This window comes from Siphateles boraxobius, unplaced genomic scaffold (assembly GCF_051911475.1).
Source record: "Siphateles boraxobius isolate OS27281-9 unplaced genomic scaffold, OSU_SipBor_1 6, whole genome shotgun sequence".
In the NCBI taxonomy this organism is placed as follows: domain Eukaryota; kingdom Metazoa; phylum Chordata; class Actinopteri; order Cypriniformes; family Leuciscidae; genus Siphateles; species Siphateles boraxobius.
The window spans coordinates 30,532,501-30,547,484 of NW_027509186.1; the positions used below are offsets into that span (position 1 = coordinate 30,532,501).

General features: G+C 39.9%; 1 protein-coding gene across 1 annotated transcript; it reads left to right on the top strand.

Annotated features, from left to right (window-relative positions):
* The first annotated feature begins 834 nt into the window (after nucleotides 1–834).
* On the top strand, nucleotides 835–13,411 carry hnf1ba (HNF1 homeobox Ba). Its single transcript, XM_077208854.1, has 9 exons — nucleotides 835–1,334; nucleotides 3,584–3,783; nucleotides 4,596–4,866; nucleotides 4,953–5,188; nucleotides 8,712–8,869; nucleotides 9,575–9,701; nucleotides 9,782–9,961; nucleotides 10,055–10,173; nucleotides 11,753–13,411. Exons 1-9 carry the CDS (start codon nucleotides 967–969, stop codon nucleotides 11,771–11,773), a joined length of 1,680 nt encoding a protein of 559 aa, XP_077064969.1. The 5' UTR covers nucleotides 835–966; the 3' UTR covers nucleotides 11,774–13,411.
* The last annotated feature ends 1,573 nt before the right edge of the window (nucleotides 13,412–14,984 follow it).

Below are 14,984 nucleotides of genomic sequence, written 5' to 3' on the forward strand. Positions count from 1 at the left end.
CCTCTAATTAACTCTTAAATCACAGTGATTTATGGTGTATTTCTGTTCACTTCAGCAGACAACCCCTAAAAAAAGGAGTGAAGTTTTTTCAGGCGATTAAATTCTTTTGCCATGGTGCATGATAATTCTGTCACATTCTTCTGAGGAACTTATTGATGTTTTTAGTAGTGAAAAGTGCACATATACTGCTTTGCTTTGTATTAGACTATGTATGACCTAACTTTTAACCTCAGCTTATAATCGCTTAAAAAAAAGCTTAATCGCCTACAATATTTTATATCGCCTATATGCTAAATTACATTTTGATGATAGTAACTTTGTCTTTATCCCTAGAGATGTTAAGAAAACCTAAATTGATTTTTAGAATAGAAATCTCCTGTTGATTGAGAACAGACTATTGCTGATGAGCTGAGACAAAATCAAGCTAATTATTAATTTTATTACTTTTAGATAGTTATTATACATATTGAAACATTGTTAGTCTAAATAACTTTGTTTTTGTTTTGTAAGTGTGATCTCAGTTGTATGACCTATAGGTTTATGCAGCAACATTTTGCCTAATAAATATGTAGCCTACATATTCTTCTAAACATATTTAATAATTTATTATTATTATTATTATTATTACGTGCTTTAAAAAGAGTCGACAAAGTCCAAAGTTCTTTCGAGTTGTGCTGATAACAGGCCAGTCAGTGTAAACACGCTGTACCTGCGCGTTAGTCAGTGTGGCCTAGGACAGCTCATTTGCATAAAGGCCCTCAGCAGACGCCCACTCATTACCATATTTTATATCGCCTGCCCTCTGAAAGCATCATGGCAAGTTATATCATTCAGTCCGACAGGGAAGTGGCCTAACTTTTCAGAGCAGGTGTCTTCGGAGGAGATCATTGGAGGAGTGAAGAGGGAACATTTCACATTCTGCATTTCCCTCTTTACACCTCCCTGCGTAGGCTACTAAACATTTAGATGTTCGCAAAAATGGTTTCCAAGTTGACGTCTTTGCAACAGGAGCTTTTGAGCGCCTTGTTGGACTCTGGAGTTACGAAAGATGTGCTTCTGCAAGCTTTGGAAGACCTGGACCCAAGTCCGAGCGCTTTTGGAGTTAAACTGGACAGTCTTCAGATGTCGCCCTCCGGTTCCAAACTCAGTGATACGGATTCAAAGCCGGTGTTTCACACGCTGACCAATGGACACAGTAAAGGGAAGTTATCAGGGGATGATGAGGGCTCGGAGGACGGGGATGATTTCGACACACCGCCGATACTGAAAGAACTGCAGTCTCAAAACACAGAGGAGGCAGCGGAGCAGAGGGCAGAAATAGATCGGATGTTGTCGTAAGTTTATCACTTGTGTAATTTCATCATATAGCCTAGCAACAAATTAAAGAGATAGAAGTGAGAAAGAGACAAGGAGCAGCTGAACTGACATTGCACTGTAATGCAGTTAAAGGCAGGCTGTTACTGTGAAATTACTGTCGTTTGACAAGCTGCTACTTTTATCGTTATAGGATTGAAAACACAGTTTATTTAATCGTTATAATAGGCCTACAAAAATTTTAACAGAAAAAGTCCACATTTACTATAAAAATGCGCTGACATAAAAAGTTATTCATAATTTAATCATCCCACTAAAATTGAAACGTTTAATTGTTGCCTTCTAAAATCACAGGGCGTTGATAAGGCCATCTACTTTTTATAGGCTACCAATTTTAATTTAATTTATGATTGAAGTTCTGAAAACTGATAAAATGTAGTCGTTTATAAATGAATTACATTAATCGACGGAAATGTGTGGTTATAATGTAATGACCAAACTTTTCTCAACTGCGTAACATTGGCCTGAAATCATGGAAACGAAATTCGGTGATGATTTTTCAGAACAGATAAACTACTGACTGCAGTGTGTTTACAAATTTAAAAGCACGCGCCAGTGTTTCCTCTTTTCACATTCTGGTTACTAATTATCTACGTGAGTTATTTCTTTAGAGATATATCAACTAAAGAAGATCTATTTATTATTAACCACCTGTGCCCTCTCGAAAGAAAATAACTACACGCGCTCTGCGGTCTCATTTCATCTCTTTTGACTTTGTCCGTAAATGTATTTTAGGCCATGTAAATAAATGTATTGATGATAATTGTTGTATTGTGGTTGTTATTATTATTGCTATTATAGGTCACTATAATTATATTATTATTATTTAAAATACATTTTCACAAAAAAAAAAATCAAGACACCTTAATGAATGTCTAATTGCATTTTATATTATAGGGCTATTTTTATATATCAGCAAATGGTATAATCAACATCGACGTCACGAAATAAAGCTGAAAATCAAAACTAAAGCACGTGGAGTTGAGTTATTAATTTAATCCTATAAATCATCAACTGAAAAACACACAGTGACGAATGATTAGCGTGAAAGGATATCTAGTTATTCATTGTCGAAAGTTATAAAGCAAGCTCGCGCACGGACATATAGGCTATGTTGTCAGTCTCCAAATCAAACCGTCTGGACATATTTCAAGAGCAAAGGTTTAATCTGAAATTAGGCTATATGGTAAGAATAAACTTCGTTTTAATGCATCTTAAAGCATGTCTGCCGCTTTTCGCGTTTTCTCTCCTTTCTTAGGCCTATTTATTTAGGTCTATTTTTTATTTAACTTGGTAATAAACATTACACAGCTTTTAATTTAGTTTTTTTAGGAATAGCCTATACATTTAATAATAGATTAAAATTATGTTGCATTAACAGCAACCTTACCATACGGGCTCGAAAATAAGCTATCTTATTTCTATCGATATTTCTCTGTGATTTTTAGGCTATATATAGGATATATATATATATATTTATATCACGTAAAGTTCACGTAAAGATTTTCAAATTCACCAGATAGCCTAAATTTAAATTTAAATCTAAATTGAAATGCTCTCTGAATGTGAAAGGTAGGCTAATATATTTCTTTTGAAATATGAAGTTCTTTGGATTTGTTAGCATCCAACAACTTTTCTGTTGATGAATAAAAATGATTGTTATTATCTTGAAGCTAATTCCATTAGGTTATTTATTAAGCCATGTCAAATTCGTTTAGTTTCTCTAATCCTGTACAAGCTTTTTTTTGTTGTTGATGAGTTTTTATCAATTTTCGTCTCACGCAAAATGTTCTCCTTCTCTAAAATACAGAGCATAAAACCATGTTTAATTATACTTTAGGGCCTTCTAAAGTATTATTGTTTTTGAAATGGCTTTACAATGTTCTCGGTGAACAATATAGCTACAGCTGACGTGAAGTCCTTCAGTTGTCTCTAACGTGTCCTTTTGTAATTAAATCACAGTAGTTGGATTACGTGCAATGAAGTCTTTAACCTTTGGAATTATTTACAACCTATTGAATACACTGATTAACGATTGTTTATTACCGCTGGGAACAATTGACCGCACTTACAAAACAAATAACATGTTAAACAGATTAATAAATTCACTATCATGAATATAAAAAAATCGAAACCAACAGTTCAAATATGACTTAAACTAATAATTTAAGATGAGTTTGTTTTTGTTTTATGTTTCCGGTCTCTTCAGGGAGGACCCGTGGCGCGCGGCCCGCATGATCAAAGGATACATGCAGCAGCACAATATCCCTCAGCGCGAGGTAGTGGATGTGACAGGACTCAATCAGTCGCACCTGTCACAGCACCTGAATAAAGGCACGCCTATGAAAACGCAGAAACGCGCTGCGCTCTACACCTGGTATGTCAGGAAACAGCGAGAGATTTTGCGACGTAAGTTAATATTTGTATTTCTTGCTGCATGTGACAGTTTACTGGAGAGTTACATTAAGAATGTAGGTCTAGTAAAATAAGCTGGTTCAACTGCATGACATTAAATAGTAGCCTATCAAACACCTCTTTCCACCAGAATCTTCTTTTTTTATATTAAAAAAAGTTAATGAAATTGTTCATGCATGAATTATGAGGATTCTGCTAAATCTATTCATTCTTTTTTTATAAAAATCATTTTCATTCTTACTTTTTTCAAATGTAATTTGAGAGAAATACAGATGCAGTAAGGCCAGAAAGAGATTATTAGTGATGCACTTAAAAATAAAGCTTCCAAATGGGTGTTTTAGCATTAATGCCATAGAAGAACCGTTTCCGGAACCCCCAAAGAACAGTCTAAAAATCTTAAGAACTATTTTCCAGTATAAAGAACCTTTTCTGGAATGTAAAGGTTATCTATGGAACCAAATATGCCAACAAAGAACCTTTATTTTTAAGAGTGTTGGCCTATTATTATTATTTTCTAAAAAAAATGTTTTGAGACTGGCTGCTATTGCATCACCATTTTGAATTTATCTTGTCATAAACAGGTCAGTCATATAGAATTATGCAAAGGTCAAAGGTTATCCCCCATGGTGATTCGGTGTAACATTACACCCTGAAAGCTTAAAAATGACTGCATCAAAGGGTTAAATATCAATTTCTTTCAAGAGATGTTACTTTATTTAACTAGGATTAAAACCATATGCTCATTTACATTTTATGTCCTATATGAAAATTCTGAAAGTGACATAAAAATTCCTTTTACGTTTCAGAATTCAACCAGATCTCACATGGCTGTGGCAGCAACATGTCAGACAAAGGGAATCAGGATCAGGTGCTACTTTTTTTCTCAGACTTTAGTCAGTCTGCGCAGGGTATGGTGCAGCCAGGGGATGATGCTGCCGTTGAACCTGCTTGTAAGAAGCTCAGACGCAACCGCTTCAAATGGGGGCCTGCATCCCAACAGATCCTTTACCAGGCTTACGAACGGCAGAAGAACCCCAGCAAAGAGGAGAGGGAGGCACTGGTAGAGGAGTGCAATCGGTACTGCAGAACTTACTATGAATGTCAAAACTACTTCCTCACTTTCATCCCAGTTATGCTAATATGTTTGTCTTGACTACATTCAGGGCTGAGTGCCTCCAGAGAGGAGTATCGCCATCCAAAGCTCATGGGCTTGGCTCCAACCTGGTCACGGAGGTGCGAGTCTACAACTGGTTTGCCAACAGAAGGAAGGAAGAGGCTTTTAGACAAAAATTGGCCATGGATGCCTACAGTGGGCCAACGCACAGTCTGAACTCCCTCCTTTCACATAGTTCCCCACATCACCCACAAGCCAGCAGCTCCCCACCAGGAAAGATGCAAGGTATTGACACATTCATTGGAACCTCTTGTCTATTATTTAATATTGCTGTTAGCCTGTGAATGTGGCTTAGGGTCGGAAAATACATTTATTGATCATTGTGTCCTCTGCGCTATGGTGAGGCAACGAAGTTGAAGAAGAGATGAGGTAGTTGATGAGATCAGAGGGAAAGAAAGAGAGCAAGGCAGTGATCAATGAGTGTGACAGAGTGAGCTAAGCAAATGGCATTGTTATTCCCAGCTTTGAAACACATACCAAGAACAATCTGCATTGTACCTGCAATCTCAGCTCTACTGAAGTCAGCAGGCAAGAGTGAGGCACAAAGAGCAGCCACCCTTGGACAGGACACAGGGTCAACCCTGGGTCATGCGGCCCAACTCACTCTCGAGTCCTAGTTATACCTGTAGGGTCACTGCGGTTTACTGCAGGCCCACTCCTCTGTTATCTAATGAATTGTATTCCCAGAAGGATTTATTGACATAGTTTGATATGGCAAGACTTCGGCAGTAAAAACAATACACTCTTTGACTCAACCAGCTTATTACCTATTGCTGCTCTTTCATGTTTGAGAGCCAGAGCCAGAGTGCTTTCGCAGTGGGTGTTTTGCTGGTTTTACGCATGTGGTACAGCAATGAGTGGCTTGTCTGTTTGCGTGTGGTGTTTCCCTCTGCACACCTGACCAGTCAGTGACCTCAGGTTGTGTTAATTTGGATGAGAAGGGGGAGGAACGGGATGGCATCGGTCTTCTCTTCCGTGCTTTTAGTCGAGGGTTTTACAAGATGTCCCGCCAGATCCCTGCCAGCAGAATCAGCTGTTTTTTGGTGTCAGAAGCAGGCCTGACAAGAATAGCACAGCAGGACCCCTCATCACGTTGCCAGGGCACAGCCTGTATTATGCATGCTTAATTGACAATTAAAATCCTCAGCTACTACATCTCCCAGGCCTTTGATAAGGGACTCCCTTCTTCCCTGCTCTCTTTACCCTGTCTCAGCAGGGAACCCTTTTGTTTATGGCATATTAGAAGACTGTAGTAACTGTAACCGAGGTTCATTTATCTCTGCTGGGCCAGGGGGAGGTTCCCCTCTCACCTTTATGGGCTGGGGTATAGAAGCAGTAGCTGGGCTCTGAGCAGAACAGCAGGAGCTGTCCGCTGGGCTTTGGCTCTTTTCGGGCCAGACAGGACTGATGAGCCCCTTCTGCTCGAGGTATGGAGGGTACTGGGTGATTCCCCGTCTCAGCCCCCCCCCCCCCATCTCGGAAACTACGCAAACCCAGGTTTTGTTAAGAGGTCGTTACCAGGTCAGATCAGAGAGAGACTCTACTTTTTTATTGATTCAGGTTTGGCCTGGTGATAACAGACAGGTCATTTTGCTGCTGCTGGAAGGTCAACTGATATGTGTTTTTGGGGCCTGACTGTGATCTTCCCTATGTTTGTGTTGTGGTGCCGTTGGGAAAGCAAACCGCTTCCAGAATTTGCAAAAAAGAGGGAAAGCAAACCGCTTCCAATGTTATTTGAAATAACATTTAGGTAGAAAATGTTGGAATGGTTGTCTAAAGCACTAAAACAGTATCTATTAATCTAAATCTTTAAATCTATTAGTAAAGAAACTTGTATTTGAGACTGTCACCTCATGGCCAAGGAAACCAGAAAATGTACCCTTTAAGTAATGATTTTTAAGTCACCCCTGATGTATAATAGCAAAGGAGAAGCAGAGAACAGGAGAGTTCAACTATCCTTGCTTAGTCTATTGGGGGCCACAGAAAGGCTGAAAGGCCGAGTACGTCCTGCTAAGACCCAGGAGGCCACTCATATGCGGCAATGCTATAATGAGCACTGCCTGGGGATGAAGAGCAATGCTTTGATATTACATGCATCCCAGGGAGAGCTGAAACCTTTAAAATCTGCTGAAGTCTACTGCTACCACTCCCCTTTAGGATTTCCCACCGCCCTCTGCCTTTTTAACCAAAGTTTGCGGTCGCAGTTTTTGTATTGGTCAAGCTATACTAAAAGGCGACTACAAAGTGAATTGTTAAAGTTGAAAACAAAGTTGATTCGTAAGTAGTGACAGAACAAAATCTTGTCCAGGGAGATTGATAAGCCAATATTTAGCTATTTTGAGAATATTGTATCAGCCAATAACCTTCTACACTGTCTAGATATAGCTACCAGCAATGATTGCTGAGAGTGTCTGTTGCTTTTCTGAATAGCGTAATTAAGACTTGGTTTATGATACCATTCCATGTAACTTTTATGTTGTGGTCTCGGAGGTTGTATTTCGGTTCCTGGTTCCCTCAGAAACCGAGCCCTCCTGCTGGTCAGCATGGCCCAGACAGCGCAGACCTGAATGATTGAGCGTGAGAGGAGATCCCTGCAGTCCGAGTGAATGCCTGACGGAGTCAGACAATAGCCTGTTCTCTCTCTGACACTTTTAGTGGGTGCGCGGTAGTAAAGTAAAGACTGTTTATGGTTGCTGGCCCATTGTGTGCTGAGCAGGTTGTAGGTCCAATGGAGTGCTTTATTGTCCTGCACTGGTGTTTACAAGACACTGTAGAGAGCTGGCAATGCTGTAAGTGTGCAGAGGGGGGCAAAGTTGTGTCTGCAGAGTTTCCCTGCACAATGAAACCCAAAAAAGGATCAATCGATTCGAAGACTTCTCTGTCATATTTTTGCTGTTCTGTTAGTCTTTTTGTTAGTCTTAATGCTAACCTGGTATTTGAATGAACAAAAGGAAGCTAGAGCGCTGCTGGTGTCCCTTGTATCCTCTGGTGCTCTTAGAAGGGTTAAATGTTAAAAAAAAATTGGAAAAAAATCCAAGTCCAGGCACTCAGTGGATTACAAAAGTGAAAATGAAAAGGCTTTTTTACTTTTGTAATCCACTGAGTGCCTGGACTTGAGTTTTTTTCCAATTTTTTATGAACCTGGTATTTGAATGTAGGAGTAAAGACTTTTGGACTGAAAAATGCGTATGACATTAGCATTAATTGAGTAATGTTTACCTTGTTCATATCTGTGGAGCTTTGGGTTGGCAAACACCCATTCGATAGGAGACTGGCTGAATTCCTGTGGCCCTGAATGTTCAAGAGTACCCACAAAAGATAAAAGGTCTAAACAGCGAATTAAGCTTCAGTAGAGCATTATTATCCCATAAAGCTTTATTTCACGTAGATTTCACGTAGACCTCTCTGCAGAGTTTAGCCTGGAAGTTTCCTGTAATCCTGAAGACCTTGAATAACAGGTTCGGGTGTTAAATTCAAGCTTGAGCTAAACTGCTAGAAAGTGGCCCTCCAGGAGAAGGATTGGATACTCCTGAAGTAGATTATGAAGGTCTGAAGGTCAGTGCAGTTTTCAGAGTTGCAGACAACCTACATGTACACATTCAGATGACCTTGACCGTTCAGGGACCAGGTGCGGAGGGCACTGTTTATTTACTCTGCCCTAACTAATAGATACAGACTGGGCCAAATTTGCAAAGCATTTAGGAGACTAAATCTGATCATTTTCTCTCTTGCTTTCTTCCTTTAATAGGTGTCCGGTACAGCCAAGGTCCTGGTGACGTCAGTTCCTCCTCAACGATCAATCACCATAGCAATAACGCCATGGTAACCAGCCAGTCAGTATTACAGCAGGTCTCTCCGGGTGCACTGGACCCCAGTCACAGTCTCCTGTCGCCTGACGCCAAGATGGTGAGTACTTCTGAGCCCAGATAAGATAACGCATGCCTGCTCTTGACACAGAAACACAAAGTAGGGCCTAATAGATTCCTACCTTCACCCAGTAAGTGGAATTACAAATGCTGCATTGTACTTCCCAGTGCTAAACCTAGAGGCAGACGGCAGGCCTTGGCGCATAGTGCACTGCAGGGCCGATCTTAGCAAATGTTAGCCAGTGGAAGTGAGAAAGGGGCACGGCCGTGGCTGGGCCAACAAACCTGACAAAGAAACATTCTGTTTGTATTGATTAAATGGCCCGCAGAGGAGGAGAAGGGTGGAGTTGTGCTTGTTCTCTGTCGGTTGAGTGACACCGGCGCTCAATGGAGTTGCTTATCTGAATACTAATGTTTGAGTTGGGCGAGATGTTCATGTAGCTTTTTTATGCATTAATTTTTGTAGCAAGGCTGCGGTGTTATGTTATAGGTCAAATTCATCATGGTTTAGGGTGGGTTTCTGTCAACGGCAGGGTAGGAGGAAGGGAGTATGACAGCAGCTTATCTGAGTAGTCAGACGGTTGTCTGAGCATGGCCACCTCTTAACTCGGCTTATTCAAATAAACCTCTGTGTCTCTGTCGGGGCTCTGACACCTTCTTAAGATAAGAGTACAGTTGAAACAGTTCTGACTGAAGCATTCATTCTAGTCAATCCGTTTAACCTATTGGTGCATTTTCTTCACAGATCTCTGTATCAGGTGGAGGTCTTCCTCCAGTCAGCACCCTGACCAACATCCATGCATCTCACCATGTGCACCAACAGACCCCCAACCTCATAATGCCCCTCTCTGGAGTCATGGCCATCGCACAAAGTGAGTGTCCAACCACCTTGCTTTCCTTTTCAGATTCTTCATTCATTCTCCACTTGACACCTCATTGTTCTCACATCCAGGTTTGAATACGTCGCAGGCACAGACGATACCCGTCATCAACAGCGTTGCAGGCAGTCTGGCAGCGCTGCAGCCGGTGCAGTTCTCACAACAGCTAAACGTCCAACACCAGCAGCTGATGCAACAGTCAACTGGCCACATGAGCCAACAGCCCTTCATGGCCTCCGTCTCACACTCACACAGTCAGTCCACGTCCTCTGTCCAGTATCTACTGATCTAGTCAAGTTCTTTCAAATACCTGTTGATGTGATTTTCTGTTTGTGTTATCTTTACAGTGTACTCACACAAGCAGGAGCCACCCCACTATTCTCACTCGTCTCGGTTTCCCCCCACCATGGTGGTGACAGATGCCAACAGCCTCAGTACACTGAGTTCAATGTCCTCCAGCAAACAGGTCAGTCATCCACAACATTTACCAACACATATTTAAGTCTGTTAGGCTACATTCAGACTGCAGGCAAATGTGGCCCAAATCTGTTCAGTTTGCTCTCAAGTGACTTTGCTCAGATCTGCTTTTCTCATGACAGTGTGAACAGTACAAACCACATGGAATCTGATCTTTTAAATTCTGATTTGTGCCACTTCCATATGTGGGACTAAATACAGGGCAGACCCGATACAGGGCAGATGTTTAGCAATGCGATGTTTTTAAGCACCATTTATCAACATTTAATCACTAACATTTCTTAAAGTGATCAGCATAAGATTTCTGGATAGTTGAGGTTTTCAGTTAGATAAAGGCAAATGTGGTTTTAATCAGGCAGAGAATCTGCACACAAACCCAACCTGCTTCAGTGTCTTTGTTTAGCTGGGTTTGTTGCACATCTCGATCAATGAAGCGAACCAACGAGGATACTCCTCAGAATTCCTATTTCCTTTTGAACAGCTTGACCAATCAGTCACCCGTGATCCAAGCCTGAGCACGATTTGATTGATGAAACCACCTTTCGCTTTCTTTGTCACACTTTCTTTCTCTTTCTCTCTCATTCTTTCTCATTCTTTCTTTCTTTCTTTTATTTTATTTTAGTTATATGTTTATATATATATATATATATATATATATATTAGTTTTGTTGTAGAGTTTTTTTTCCTATCTTCCTTTCTTTTCTCGCTCTCAATGCAGTCATTCCTGAGTCCAGTTTAGCAGTGAGTTCAGGAAATGATCCTCACTCTTAATCAAAGCCCTCGTGCTCTTCGGCTCCGCTGCCGTGGATGGGAGTGTATGAAGTAATTACGTCTTTTCCCCTGCGCTCTGTGACCGCTCTAGCTTGAAATGCAGTCTGCAGTCGCCACTTTTACATGCCCAATTTCCCACGCTGCCACATCACTGGCAGCACAAACCCTGGTGGCTTGAACTTCCTGCCAGCATTTGCTTCACTTATCAAGATCTTGTCTCTTATTCTGAATAATATGCAAATGTCCTCAATATCTCACTTGTGTGAGATTATTGGAAATGTCGGTTGAGAACATTTAGATATCCCAGATATGCGGTTCCTCAACCCCCTACCCCCAGTACTGAGAGAGCAATTTCAAGCTCTTATCAGCCTGCTGTATTTGGACTGGGCGGTGCAGTGGGCACTTTGGGGGACATTACAAACCACGCTCTGTCTTTATAACCCTCCTGTTTGCCAAGCTATCCCACTCAGCCCAACAACAAAACCTCACCTCCATTTGGAGACCTGCATCTAATGAGTGTAGTCTGTGCAGCTGTCCGGCACCTTTATCAGGTGCGTCTGTTTGTCGGCCAGCGGGTCACGACAGGGTCACCTGCCTCTCCCTCTCCCTCTCCAAAGAAAGAGTAAAAACACACAAACAATACGAAAATGTCGGTTACAATGGAAAAGAGCGCACAGGGATGAGGTATATATTTGGTCAGGTGTGGCTGATAAGGAAATTCCACTCTCGCAGGATTTGTTCACATTTCATACCGAATGCTAATGTGACCATTTCCTCTTTCTCTCTTTATTTTGCAGTGTCCGCTGCAGGCCTGGTGAGCGTGTACACCTGACTTCCTTGATGCCTAGCAACAGGAGCACATCATCATTACCTCCATTCCCCCTCATCATGCCTGTATCTGTGGCAACCCATAACAAGTGCTCGCGGCACGTTGGATGATGAGTTTGTCAATAAACCAGGGGCTGAAGTGGAGGGCAAGACCCACAAGACCGAACACTGTCGGGTTGTTCAAGAAGTCTGGCTCGGACGATCAACAAGGGTACAAACTTTAGAGACAGTATTTTCCTTCTCAGTGATGGACGAACCATATTAACGAAAATGGCTGATCCTGAAGATCAAACAAATAGGAAAAACATGGTCAGACAAAGCTACAGATACAAATCTGCTCTAGAAAGGAACGAAAAGACACCTCCTTTCCAGCCAGTTCCTGGAATAAGAGTACAATATATTTCTAGATGTGCTCATTGAACTTAGTGGAAACAATGACAATCAGCCAATGTTAGAAGCATCTGTAAGGTTTTATGTAACGTATAACTGTGATGCAAAAACGTCTTCCATTAAATCTGAATGCTTAGACAATGTTCTGTACAGTTGGATGTAAATACAAGCAATTATTATATCATTATTATGAAGGATGTAAATATTTGATAATCCATGTGGTGTGCTTTTATCTGTCCAAACACGTGAACTGTGATTTAGGATGTGACAATCTAAGGAACAGGTATGACATGTTGGAATATGCAATGTGACGGAGTGCGCAGTTTCCAAAGGTGTCGACAACAATCTTAAAAGTGAGATAAATGTTAAAGCACATTCAACAAAACCTGAACCTATCGATCTACCTTTAAGTCTGGTTTTAAAATAGACAATACTGTCAATGTTGACTATTTGCATTGGTGTCGTCAGATAGATAAGACTCATCTTTCTGTGCCAGCGTTCAGATGGAGGAACTCAGTATAACAGACTCCCATCCAAGGAATACTGGATTAATTGTACGGTCGATCAGAGAGACTGATAACTCTATACACATAGCCAGTCACCATCTTTGTGATACTGAAGGGAACGGCCATGAATCATGACGACGTGCCTTTCTAATCTAAATATTGACCTACAATCAAACTGTCATTGTCATGGTGGAGAAATGTGTGAAAAAGAGCGTCCTGTTGAATTTGGTCTGTTATTGGATAGTGTAATTGTTATCAGTAGGAATTTCTTGAAAGTTGGGAAATTGAGCCCGTTCACCATTTCAAACAGTATTATTTGCTCGAACACAACTCTGAACTACCAGGAAGCATTGTGAAATAGTTTTTATTGTGGCTTTTTACCTTGTTTTTTTTACTGGCATGCAAGTCCATGAATTGAAATCTGACATTGTCATTTTGGTAAACTGAAGAAACTAGAACACACGTCCTTTTTTAGACTCATCATCTGAGAGTTTGAATACTTGTCAAAAGGTCACTTCAATGTTTTTTTTAATGTTGTTGACTATGTTCCCACTGCCAGTTGACCTGAGGTTACAGTACTGGTTTATTCTCCTGTTTATGCTGGATTTATACAAAATGTGATTCTTTTCATATTGTATTATTTTTGTATAAAATGAAATCAATCTTTTAAAATCACTATTTATGCTTTACAAAAAAAAGTTTCAAGTAAAGTTTTTTGCTCAAGATTGATAACCGTTGTCCGTCTCTGATTTGCAATGTGAAATTAGATAAAATTCTGTATTTCTTATACATTTCCTCATACTGAATATTATAGTTTAGTATTTGTCAAGCTACAGTATTATGATTTTTATTGTTCCTTGCTTAGATTTTCTTTTGAATACAATGATTTTTATGACACGGGTGTTAGGAATGTGTTTCCGTTCAGCAAGGGCCCATTACCAACCAACCCCTCCTTCCTGCGACAAGCACTATCTGTCTTGTTAAATCCTGTGTACTTCATAGGACACATGACTTCTTCTATGGTGTTCTCAAATCTTTTTATTTCGCACAATATTTTGACAATTTAAGTCCAGGTGCTTCTCATTAATTTGAAATATGTTGTGTGTTGTATGTTGTTCAGCAGCGTGAGAGAGGATGGGATGCATGTTTGGAAGAAAACCTCCCTGTTGCTCTTTGTTTTCCTCCTACAGGTCTGAAACAACAATTTTTTAAATTCCCCACATGGCTATTACTAAACTTGGAGGATGAGCCGCACATTGTTGATGGAAACGAAACCCGTGCCAAAGCCACACAGAGCGAGTGACCATGTTGTTGCTGTAGGGTGGAAGAGTATGCTGGGGAAACATGATGGCTCCATGAAGACAAAACACTGTAGGCTAGGCGGTTGTAATTAGGTACTTACCTACAACATTTATTTATTTTACATGGGTCTCTTTTAATAAAACAAGTGTTTTAGTGATAGTCTTCTGTTTTTATTTAATTAACTTATTTAATTCACAATCATGCCTACATGTTGTCTGTGTATGTAGAGATTACTTTATATTTTTTCTTTATTTACTGTTGTGACACTCCAATATGAATTCCAAAAAAAAATGTAATTGAGTGTTTATTGGAATATGTACATTTCAGGCAGGTCTTCATGATCTCTGACCATTTTGTTTTTCATAACCATGGTTTTTTTCATCTAACAAATGACATTTTTATTACCCTTATTTCAAAATATTTCAAATATTTTTTGAATATGACCAACAATTTGGAAATGAAAAACTCTTTTGACTTGTTAAACCTAATTCCATAGCCAGCATTTTGCACTTCCTAAATACACCGAATTAAATAATATGTTCACACTTTCGAAGGGTTATAGCATGACTGGAAATGATGACCAATAAAAATAAGTGATATTTACAGATGTTTCTTTGTTTTCTTCAAACATCACATCTTTTAGTGACACTGTTGTCTCCTTGGATACAAAGTTCACCAACTTTAAAAAAAAAAACTTTATTAGGGGCAAAATTATCAGAAATTACATCATAGATGTCATAGACTGCCCTGTTTTTGGGTAAACTAATTAAATCTATGCATATACAATACCGTTCAAAAATGTGGGGTCGGTAAAATTTGTTAATGTCTTTGAAAGAACTCTTTTATTCTCTCCCAGACTGCATTTATGTGATCAAAAATATAGAAAAAAACCTGAAATATTATTACAATTTTATATAACTTTTTTCTATTGTAGTATATTTTAAAATATAAGTTTTTCCCCGTGAAGCAAAGCTGAATTTTCAGCATCATTACTCCAGTCTTC

What these genes read in the sequence shown, in the direction of transcription:
- hnf1ba (XM_077208854.1), top strand. Translation starts at nt 967, where the DNA reads ATGTTCGCAAAAATGGTTTCCAAGTTGACGTCTTTGCAACAGGAGCTT. An exon ending in GAAATAGATCGGATGTTGTC is followed by an intron (nt 1,335 to 3,583) that starts GTAAGTTTATCA and finishes CGGTCTCTTCAG; the next exon opens with GGAGGACCCGTGGCGCGCGG. An exon ending in ACAGCGAGAGATTTTGCGAC is followed by an intron (nt 3,784 to 4,595) that starts GTAAGTTAATAT and finishes TTTACGTTTCAG; the next exon opens with AATTCAACCAGATCTCACAT.